Below are 11602 nucleotides of genomic sequence, written 5' to 3'. Positions count from 1 at the left end.
CCCCATGCTGCTAGGATCATTGCTGTATTTATCCTTAACTTCATTTCTGGGCAAGATGACCTGAAAACAAGCCGCTGGAGACTCTGGGGAGGTTTGTAACAAATAAACTAATGAAAACATCCATTCTGACCTCCCCCAAAAGATCTATCTTCAAAACAAATGACAGTAAACACACTGTGGTACAGCACATTCTGGGCAAACCCCTGTCCTTGTTTTTGAAAAGTTCAGGAGAAAAAAATATCTTTGTTAGTAGTATTTTTCATCTTTTTTCTCTCCATGAATAAGTTGAAAATTGAATCTAGAACTGAAATGTTTTCAGTGCAGAGGTCATTTGAGAACAGATGCATATCTACCAGTTGATTGAATCAGAAAATGCATTGATCCAGGATCCTAAACAACTCTGCTGGTCTGTCCTACGTGACCTGTGGATGTGAGCCAGTCTTCTGTTCTCTGTCAACAGAATGTTTGATGACTCAACCGTTTAACAACACTGGACCGGATAATAATCTGGATGTTGTAATCTCCCTGCTTGCTTTTGGGGTCTACCCCAACGTCTGCTACCACAAGGAGAAGAGGAAAATTCTTACCACTGAGGGGCACAATGCACTCATCCACAAGTCATCTGTCAACTGCCCTTTCAGCAGCCAGGAAATCAAGTATCCATCACCTTTTTTTGTTTTTGGAGAAAAGGTAAAGATTTTGAATTTGTTCTTGATCACTTGCTACTAAGTTGTCTTTTTGCCTCTCTCTTGCCATAAGAAAAAACCTACACTGTGCAGTATTTAGCTTGGTTTTTGGGGGCTTTGCTTGTTGGGTTGGTTGGTTATTTGAGGATTTTTTTGGAAGGTGAACCTTATGTGGTGAAAGTGTCACTCAGCCTTCCAGTAACTTCTAGTCAACTAAATTCAGTAGAAGCAGAACTGCATAGAAAGTTCTTGTGAGTTCTGTGAAAACAGCCAGGTCATAGAGAAAGATCTAAATTATTATCTTCTTTAAGAGATTGCTTTGGGAGCACTTCCATACTAATTAGGCACTAAAGAAATTTTGCCTGTATCGCCTCTGCTGCTTATGAATCCAGAGGCAAAACGGGAGCATGTAATACAGCAGTGGGGTGCTCCCTTTCTGGCATGTAGGCAGTTTGTCATCTCCTGAGGACAACTCCCATTTCCCAGTCATCTCGTAAGAACTCTGAGGTGCTTTCCTCGGGGTTGCCATGACCTTTTCCTCTGTGCCATTAATTCTGTGTACTCGGCACATACTGTACGTGTACACTTTAACCCCTGTGTGTTCTCATATGCTTCAGCGATGGCCATCATGAATGCAACTGCTCCTGCTCATCCTTTTTTCAAGAAGCAAATGAAGGCAGTTCCTCTGGGTAGGAAGTAGGGGGAGATGGCGCTTAGACAGCCGGCCTGCTTGTGCTGCCTGTGCAGTTACTCCAGCACAGTGATGGGGAGGCCCTGAAAATCTGTTGCCTGCTGTTGAAACCAGCTGTTTCTTCTGCCTGGGAAGTGCTGTAAAACTGTTTCTGAGAACAAGGACTGAATTAGCAAAGCCTCCTGCTGTAAGGAGAGCCTTTAAAGATATTATAGCAGAAGTGATGCTGTAGGGGTTTCTTTTTTGTCGCCTGTCTACAGTGGTTAGTTCACAGTTCAGTTTGTTTATGCTGATTTTTATATCCTCAGTCCTTTTTCCTGATATGCAACTTGTTTTAGTAATGGCAGATAAACCACGCGGTAATTAATGAAATTTTGACTCCTTTGGGCACCAGCCATGGGCTCAGCTTGACACTCTGGACTTCCACATACATAGTTCAGAGCTGTGGTGAGGCTTTGCCTCTTCTTCACCCTTTATGTCAGGATCCCAAGTGGGTCAGACCTTTGGCCTGCCACAATAATCTCTGTAAAGTGAGTTCCCCTAGATACAGCAAAAGACTTTTGAACTCAAAAAGCTTTGCTTTATTAAACCAAAATACACATGGGAAACTGAGTGACTTAAGATGGTAGCTTAAGAGTGGCTAAGAGAGGACCTGGTGAGACTCAGGTGAAGGATGGATTTCTGTCCAGCTCTCTTCCTACCCATTATTTACCTGCTAAAAGACAGCTTCTCTCTGAGGACTGGTTGTCTGTTTCCTGCTGCATTTAGCAATCTCTTTCTGACGTGCAAGTTCAATGCTCCTTGCAGTGGCCATTTTTCTGCCACAAATTCCAAGTCTGAAAGTTCCTCTCTTTTGAGGATGTGTGGTATCTTCCAGGTAGGATCAAGTCTTCCTGAGGTACAACAGACTCTGCCCATGATGCTCCTGTGTGAAAGGAAGAAGCGAGAGAGGCAGCTGTCAGGGTGGGAAGCTGAAATCCTAAGTACTGCTCTTCAGTTCCTCCTTTAAAATGAAGGGCAGTAGCCTGAGTAGTCAGTGCTGTTATTTCTGGCTCAGGACAGTTGGCTTGATATTTTCCAAGTGCTCACTTCAAGTACAAGCTTAAGTTCTTGTTTCTATAAAATGACAAAGTGGGCTGGCTGCACGGACCTGTAGCAACTTCCCAATTTGCATGTGTAGGGCTCTGCTAAAGAAGCAATGAGTTTTCCTTCACAGCCACAGCAGTGCGAAAGGTAGTTCAGCTATGCCTTAGTAATTTTTGGGTTGGCAAAGCATACGATAGCTCTTGCACAACATCAGCTGCATAATGGCAGGCATGCAGGCATGGAAAAAATACTTTAAAATGGCAGGTTGCTTTGGTGTTTTTTTTGGGGTGTTTTGTTTTGGGTCCTTTTTTGGTGTGGGTTTTTCTTCTGTGTTTTTTGGATTGTTTTTTTGGGTTTTTTGTTTGGTTGGTTGGTTTTTTCCCCACACGAGGCAGTTCTGAACCCTGTAAACATCTGCCTCACATTCAGTTTTGTTTGCACTTGTGCTCTTGTAATTTCCTAACATTATACCTAGATTTTTTTTTTTTGTGTAGGGGGTTGTTTTTGTTACAGAAAATTCTCTGGTTTCGGTGGCCAGAGGAAGTTGTAGAGATCTGTTTTCCATTTCAAGAGTCATATTCCTCTTCCACCTGCAGATTCGAACACGAGCCATCTCTGCCAAAGCAATGACCTTGGTGAGCCCGCTACAGCTGCTTCTCTTTGCCTCCAAGAAAGTGCTGTCGGATGGGGAGCTCATTCTGGTAGATGATTGGTATGGACCTCCTTGGTGCTTGTAATATGCAAGGCGGTGAAAGAACACAGGCTGAGGGGAAGATCTGCTAACACGGATGTAAATCTCTATAGAATAGGAACCCTACAGCAAGCTGTGCACCACAGGCTAATTGTGAAGGCATTACATTTTTTTCCTGTGAGGAAGGGAGGGGTTTATATTGGCAGTACTGTTTCACGCAGATTGTCTGCTTAAATTGAAAACATAATACCAGGTATTTTCCATAAAAATGGCTGGTTTTTTTCCCCTTTAACTGGAATGTGAATAAGGGCACTGTATGTTTTGGACCTCCTCTTCAGACAGAGGCTAAGGCAACCTTGTTTTTAAGCCCCAGAATACAGCTTGAGGAGAGAAATGGTTGCCTCTGGGAGCATACATTTTTATGGCCATGACTAAATACCATCTGGATGTTGTCTTCTCCCTGCCCTGCTCAATAAAATGGAGGTTAAGAACTGCTTCAGCCTAATTTATTGATATCTAATATCTAGTCGCATGTTCTTAGTTTATTTTTTTTAATCTTTGTTTTGATGCTAGGGGTTATGTATTTGTGGTGTTTGTGTTAAATTTCAGGAGAAAATTTAAACGGAAGGATAGTTATATCAATGTCCAATTTTAGGGATCTTAAAAATTTTGCCTCTGAATTTCATGTTCTTTCATTGACAAATTCAAATTTCAAAGATGAGAATGTAGATTTCTGGCTCAGTGTGTGCATCACTCAATGAAAAGCCACTCTGCAGAATATCTTTCTTAACAGGTTGTCTCCTGGAAGTTGCGATACATCTAATATACTAATTTATGCTCTAGGATCAAGCTGAAGATGTCCCACAATGCGGCTGCCTGCATCACTGCTCTGCGCGCTGCGATGGAGGCTCTTGTTGTGGAAGTGACTAAAAATCCTGAGACGATTCGGCAGCTGGACCCAGCATATGAGCGAATGCTGAATATGATCCGTCAGATCTCCAGGCCGTCAGCCGCAGGCATTGGGCTCATGGCTGCCAATGCAAGGTTAGCTTGGCTTCGTTGGCTTGTGCAGTTGGAGCTCTGGGGTGAGGAGTGCTCTCTATCTCTGCCCACACGGACAGCAAGAGCCTGAACAGAGCAGGCCAGAGCTGTCAGCTCCACTGCTCCCTCCCTGCACAGTGGCTGCAGAAATCCAGAGCTAAAACCATGAGGAGAGTCTTCTCCTGTGTGGACAGGAGCCTCAGGCTTTCGTTTCAAAGTCAGTAGTCTGCAAGTATGTAAAAGTGTCATGTTCTGACAGAGGCAGATAGATCATTGCCTGTTTTCACAGGAAGGACAAGCGGCTCTCAGGAATAAAAGCTGTCATTGTCTCTTCCAAAACACTATGACTTTTAAAAAAAGATAATCCAAATTTATTTTGGGCAAACCTATTTGTCTCTGGAGATAAAACAAATATTTGTCTGTGCTTGCACCCCTCCCTTGCCCCTTATTTTCATGACCTGCTTCTGAAGCAAAGAAAAATGAAAACATTTGTGAGCTGTTAGTAATTTAAGGAAAAAAACAAAGAACAGCTTTGATGTAGACTTCACTGTGCTTTGTGAGGAGCAAAATAAAGATCACTGTGCTCACATAACCTGGACCAGGGCTCCCTATGAATTTGTGTGAGCTGGAGAAGTGGGATTGAGAGGAAAACTTTCTATCTTTCTCAGACTTGTGTAGATATGTCTGAGATTTAGAGGGAGAAACTGCTCAGGTGCCATGACAGGCCACTCCTAGCTTTTTTTTACTGACATGGACAAGGTGCAAAAGCACAACTGTAATTCAAACATTGTATTCTATTAACAGAAAATAGAGGCACCTCAACTGAGCATCTTGGTAACTGGTTATTCCTGTAATTAAAAAAAAATAAAAATCCATACAATTGCATCAAGTATGTAATGCTTCTCTTTGCCAGGTATGGAGATGGTCCTCGGCCCCCCAAAATGGCTCGCTATGACAACGGAGGTGGCTACAGAGGCTGGGGAGGTTACCCACATGGCTCTGGCTACAGGGGTAGAGGGTACCATGGCTACAGCTACTCTGGCAGGTGCTCAGGAGGAAGAGGATACCAAGGTAGCTCGGGGAGAGGCTATGGAGGTGGGGGTGGCTATCGAGGAGGAGGGTATCGAGGAGCAGGCGGTGGCTATCGAGGAGGCTATGGGGATTCGGGGAGGGGTGGGTGGTAGTTAAGTTCAGAGGAGTCTTTCCACTTTGACTGAAGTGCGTTTCTCAAATTCCTTTCTTGCTCTTACCAGTCTGTTTGCCATTTTCGTTTCTTAGTACAAGTATAGCTCTGTAAGATATCCTACCCTTAGGAAATTTACTGCAAGTTGTATGATTTTGTTCTTAATAAAGAGTTTGTTTTGAAGACTTAGATGCTATATGTTGAATTTTGTGTTTGGATTTTGATTTTGGAGCTGTATGTTGTTAGTTTTGTTTGCAGAAGGTAAAAGGCATTTGAGGAAACCTTTTCAGTGTCTAAAACCATTCTCTGCCAAACAAATAATTACAGAACTTTGGCTCAGTGGGGGTTTTTCTTTGTTATCTAATAAACTGTGCAAATTGGCCTTGCTGGAGTGGTTTTCTGTGTATGCCAGGCAGCACTTAGCCCTTTGCAGCCAGCCACTGCCTGCTGCTTGCTGTGTTACACTTTGTGGCACAGCTGATGAGCTCTTTTGCTGATCCAGGTAATGCAGGAACATAGAACACCTTTTTCAAGAGTGATGTGATGCTGCTTGTCTCTGCAGAACCTGAAGCGATTTCAGAAGCATGAACTGTGCACTTCATCTGAGTCTGTGTTCATTTATAGTGCTACTCTGAAATAGTCACGATTCATTCTTCCAAATGTATGTGAAAGAGCAATTCTTTAATGAGAATTCATTGAAATTGCAGCCTGTGAACTCCAGACATTCAAAGCTCAGCTGGGTGCCTGGTGCTTGCAGAAGTATATTGACACAGAGAGGATAAAAAGCCTTCCAGTGAGGTATGTTTTCCTCTGTACCTCTCAGATGAGCACCTGGGAAGTCACTGGAACAGGGATGGATGACACGGGGTACCCGCAAATACAGATAACTCTTGAGGGTCTTCTGCAGTCAGGCTGCATTGTGTAAACCAGGTGGGAGAAGTGCTCCAGCTTACAATAAATATCTGTGTATGAATGGGGGTTTTTGGCCCAAACTGGTGGGACTCCCTTGCCTCTTTCATCACACAGCCACAAAACCAGCTGTGCTGGCTTGGGGCAGCAGCAGGCAGGTACTGCAGCAGCAAAGGAAGGTGACTGTGCACACAGCTTGGTATGAATCCTGTTGCATTACCAAGCCTGATGAGATTAACCTCCCCATTAATCCAACTGGAACGCTTATTCAGAAGCAATAATTAGTTGTGCTTACTGGGGCGTGGGAGATGTTGGTATTTGAGTGAAGTTTAAAGCAAGTCCAACATTTTTTGTATTTTTAATGAAGAGTTCTTAAAAGCTGGGTAAGGGTGAAACACTGTTTTTAAAGAAAAACTGCTAAAAGCCAAATGCTACATGAAGTTTAGGTATCCAGCTGTGAATTACAGAGCTATCTTTGATATTATCAAGTGTATCAGTATTCATCTCCAATCTTAAATCTCAGATTAATTTGGAGCATGTATCATCTTCTGCATGGTCTGATGCAGTAAACTCTACAACCCTTTCTGCTGGTGTAGACTTTTCTGCAGATTGAAGAATGGTCACTCTGTGCCACCACTACTGAAAATGTGATTATTTTTCTTTTTCTGTTAGGTAATCAGCAGGGATAGACATTGATGTGCTGTAGCATTTGCCACCTGTCCTTTCCACATCTGTATTTATTGCATTCAGACAAAACTAGCTTGCCTTGGCTTGCCCCTCAAACATTGTGTTCTCTCAGTTGTGTTACACAACTGGAAACAGGAAGCAGATGTCCAAGGGTTTTAAAGAGAACAATACTTAATAGTTTTAGTATCAATCCTACAAGTGTTAAGTATGATCTAACCTCTGATAAAGCTTTCAATTTAGCTGTTACTGGTCTTCAAAAGAAGTCAGTATTTAAACAAGAAGCAGGAGAGGTGGGTGCAAGGTGAGCACAGACCAGAGCTTAAGGAAGGGCTCTGCAGCAACAGGCTGTTCAGCACTGCCTCAGTTTTACATGTGCAGAAACAGAACTGGAGATACTGGGAAAACTTCAGATGAACTCTGGCAAGCTGGCCTCCCTTGGAAAGCAGCTCTGCAGCCATTTCCATGACTGAGTCCTGCTATTTCAGTTAAGGTTTTGTTCTGATTAGGCCTTCACGTGTAGTGGGGTCCTTCACCACAGGCTGCTTTCAACTGCATAATTACTATTAGCTTTTCCCTGTTTCTACTGTGATGAGTTCTAGGAGGTGTAATAGGATACCAGTGATTATCAAGTATATGTACAATATTCTCTGATACTAGCTAAAAAATAGTTTTTCTGGGGGTACTTTGGTGTTAAGTCCTAGCTAAGGAAATTCCCATTTTAGAGTAAAGTTGATGTTTCTTGGGTCTTTTTACAAAAATTATTCTGATTGGTAACTGTAAAGCTATCATTTACTGTTACTGGAAAAGGACCAAAAAATGCTATGTTAACATTAATGCTGTGATATGAGGTCTCTCTGGTTTTAGTATTATTGTAGTGATGAATGTTGTAACTCTCTTAAGTTGGATGTGCTTCTTGGGTACAGCTCAACTCCAGAGTCCTATACATTAACCAAAAGATTAAATCTAATTTTATGTTGCTTGTAAGAATTGTTAAAAAAAGTTAATGGGCACTTTAAGGGTACGGCCAAGTGTAATAATGTATGAAATTGTGTTGGGATTTGCTGCTGGGGTGGAGCTTGCAAGGATACTTGCTCCTGAGGACCACTCAGGTCCCAGGTTGTGGAATGGAAGGTGCTGTGGACTGTTTACCATCTACAAGTTACAGCTTAGTTGGTTTTATCTATGTGCCTAGTGGTTTACATATTAAGGAGTGTCCAGCATGAAAATAACTGCTTAACAATGTTCAGTCCTGTTTTTAATATCTAAACCATCAGGACAAGTTAAGTGGGAAAGCAATAATCCTTGCCTACACTTCCTGTGTCAGAAATGAATAGTGCAGTCTAAACAAGGATTGACATGCTAATGAGGAGCTTAAACAGCCTGGGTACAGAAAACTGAAAATTAACTTGAAATGACATGTACATTTTCACTACAAAAACTGAGCTTGCAATGAGTTTACTGTGTCAGTAAATTGGTCTGTGCTTTGTTTCAAAAAGCCAGCTTATCAGAGTGCTCATGTCTCTTGTATAACAAACTTAATTAGCTGAAATTTAAGAAGAAGGAACTACCTGAGCTCCAGTAATCTCACTGTCTGTGATGGTCAGAGTAGCTCCAGTGAGTGCAGATGCTATGATCACCTGGTCAGATTCAGCAGCCACAACACCATCGACTGTTCTGTGCTGGACCAACCTAAGGTGTGTGTTGTATCTTGGGATTTTGGTACCACAAAGCTCTCATGAGGGGGTTTGGAAGCAATTATGATTTCTTGTGGTTATCTGGTTCCAAGTGAAAAAGGAGAGTAGTGAAAATAATATTGACAGTAGTGTCAAAACCATAATATGAAGGATAACACCCGTCAGTTGGTTACTTGAATTTTATCTTGCTTGTTTTAAGACCTCTCACATAAATATTAACAATGCTACTAACAAGTTACAAAGTTGCCATTAAACCCAGTTTTTATCTTAATTTCTGGCCCCAGTGCTTGCCTGCATGTTTACATGCACTATGCTGTATTAAAAAAAACACGATTGCTGTTCATGCAAACTGACGGCTCAGTTTCAAAAGCCTGATGAGCAGAACACAAACCACAAAGGCACAGATTGTGTGTCTCTACGCAAGAGAGATGAGAAACACAGCACATTTGCTTTTGTCTTTGAGGTGATACTTAGTCACAGAGGAAATCTGAGAATCTGCCTTTTGTTGTTTTGTTAGAGTAAATATGCAGAAGATTTGCCTACTCTACACAGTGGTACTCAACCTGCACTTTGCATAACGTACTCCAGGGTAAGAACTGAAAAACATCCCTAGCCGTAGGGAGATTTTCACCAGGGGAGGGGAATTCAGCAGAACTATGCTATGATCTTTACTTGGAGAAAGTTTAGAGGAAAACTAAGTGATCAGTTGTGGCATCAACATTAATGGTATTCCACTGATCTCAAGACCACCATCTCCAGGAAGGATGACTCCTTCTTTTGAAAGGAAATCTTTTCCCTTAAGCAGTTTCTTTATAGGAACAATCTTTCTATGGAGTTATTTAGAAACATTTGTACTTGTTGTGTAGAGCATGTGTTAAAAGTGTGCCCACATTGAATTCGTTCCTGACCAAATTAGCATTACAATATGGTAATTTATCTTTTTCTGCCTCCAAATAACAAATTGGATGAGAATGCTAGCCAGAAGAAAGCTAATGTCACAGAGAAAACTTTATTAAGGTGAGCGGCTTAGCATGTGAGATCATGATGCCTTACCTATCTCTGAAAGCAGAATGATTGAGGTGAAAGTTTCTAATCTGAGTATGTCTGCTCACCCTGGGCTTTGATGGAAGAAGGATCTGAAAATGGCTGCCTAAAAGCACATTACTGGTGCAGAACTTGTCTGTCAGGAGAGTGTGGCCTTGCTGCATGCCACTTCACTTGCTGCATGGCACTTCACTGACACACATGAGCTCTGAGATTTGCTGGCATTTTCTCTCACCTCATTCCCAATCTCCCTCTTTGCCTGCTCCCTAGCTTCCTGGTGCTTTTCTCCTGATGCTGTCAAGAGCTCTGAAACGCGTTTGGTACTTCCTTGTTCTCAGCAGTAACAGAAAGCTCCTTAAAATAAGCTGAATAAAAACCAGTAGCTTTGCATGTGGCTCTGGTATTTAAAAGCAGGTTGGGTGTAGAAAGATGAGGAGGTCATTTAAAGAAACAAGAGATGCTGCCTTAGTGGTGGTGAAGCACATGCATTTTCAGTGTGTCTGTGTCTGGGTAGAAAAGGGGGGCGCTAAAAGACAAGTGCAAAGAACAGCTTAAGCTGAGCTGTGTTTCTGCTGAGAGCTTTGCTTTACTGGTCAGGACAAGCCTTCAAGTTGCAGAACGGCCAGCGTTAGCAGGATGTATTTCAGTGACCGTTCTCCCCTGAAGGTGATGCGCATTAAAACAGCACACCAGTACTGATGGGCAGCTGAAGGAGCTCTTTTGCATTATTTTCAGGATACTAAAATGTATAAAAAATTGATGCAGCTAAAAGATAAACTCAGAACGTAATGTCATGTTTTGCAAGATGCGAGACCATATGATGGTGTAGGCATCAACCTGAACATGGAAACATTTTCAAAATGAGAGGAAAATGGTCCAGCAAAAGATATGGAGGCTTTGAGCTGACATGATGAACTCTGAGGTGGTTTGCAAGTAACCCAAGTTAGACAAAAGGCTGCTTATGTCAGTACCTCTTTATTTAGCATCATCATACACACAAAGAATTAGAGATACAGACATAGCTGTATGATCTTGTGATTCAGCTGACAAGTGCACAAGTGAGCGCAGGCATTTAGATAATCGGTGCTTGCAGCCTTTAAATCTTCAAGGTGTGAGTTACTGAGTATGGCTGCAAACTCTACTGATGCTAATTTCATATTAAATCTGTCACCTTATGGGAGTGTTAAGTACACTGCTGATATTGATGTCTTTATAAAAACAGCTATCAGGGAAGAGGCCCTGCCTGTTTTAGAGGTTCTATGACTACTTAACTTCATGGTGCTTTAAAATGTGTGTATTTTATATATACGTATGTTTTATGAAACTGATTTTTCACTGAATTGCTGCTATACTGTATTCCAGTTGCACAATATCTTTTCCCTAGGTAGTAGCTAACAAGTTATACTCTGCTGTTTATGTTCACACTGAAAGTTTTTAGTTCCATTAAAAGGTCTGGAAAACTTACTGTTCTTTATCATTTGCTTAGAACCATTAATCAGGAGTGTTTCTGAGCCTGTGATTCATAAAGACAGAGGTAAATTATAAGAGAACACAAAACTGAGGTCCAAATGTAATGCTTTTAGTTAATAGGGATAAGGTTACAGCCTGGAAAAATGCCCACGTCATACTCACTGTAGCAGCTTTCTAAAGCAACATTCAAATTATCATGTTGCTGAAGTGGAGTAGAACCATTAATCAGGAGTGTTTCTGAGCCTGTGATTCATAAAGACAGAGGTAAATTATAAGAGAACACAAAACTGAGGTCCAAATGTAATGCTTTTAGTTAATAGGGATAAGGTTACAGCCTGGAAAAATGCCCACGTCATACTCACTGTAGCAGCTTTCTAAAGCAACATTCAAATTATCATGTTGCTGAAGTGGAGTATCCAT

The 11602-nt window shown here is 41.8% G+C and overlaps 1 protein-coding gene across 1 annotated transcript in view; it reads left to right on the top strand.

The window, feature by feature from the left end:
* DHX9 (DEAH (Asp-Glu-Ala-His) box helicase 9) overlaps window positions 1-6176 on the top strand; it is a gene marked incomplete at both ends in the record, with an annotated part of 26594 nt that extends 20418 nt beyond the window's left edge. The window contains 5 exons of the mRNA XM_010015681.1: window positions 461-690; window positions 3060-3175; window positions 3998-4198; window positions 5109-5368; window positions 6086-6176. Of these exons, the coding sequence (XP_010013983.1) occupies window positions 461-690; window positions 3060-3175; window positions 3998-4198; window positions 5109-5368; window positions 6086-6176 (898 nt within the window). The remainder of the gene's footprint in view (window positions 1-460; window positions 691-3059; window positions 3176-3997; window positions 4199-5108; window positions 5369-6085) is intronic.
* Between the last annotated feature and the right edge of the window lie 5426 nt (window positions 6177-11602).

The sequence above is a fragment of the Nestor notabilis genome, unplaced genomic scaffold (genome assembly GCF_000696875.1).
Source record: "Nestor notabilis isolate BGI_N333 unplaced genomic scaffold, ASM69687v1 scaffold12870, whole genome shotgun sequence".
Taxonomy (NCBI): domain Eukaryota; kingdom Metazoa; phylum Chordata; class Aves; order Psittaciformes; family Psittacidae; genus Nestor; species Nestor notabilis.
The sequence above is the reverse complement of the archived record's forward strand: the minus strand, read 5'-3'. Positions and strand labels throughout refer to the sequence as shown.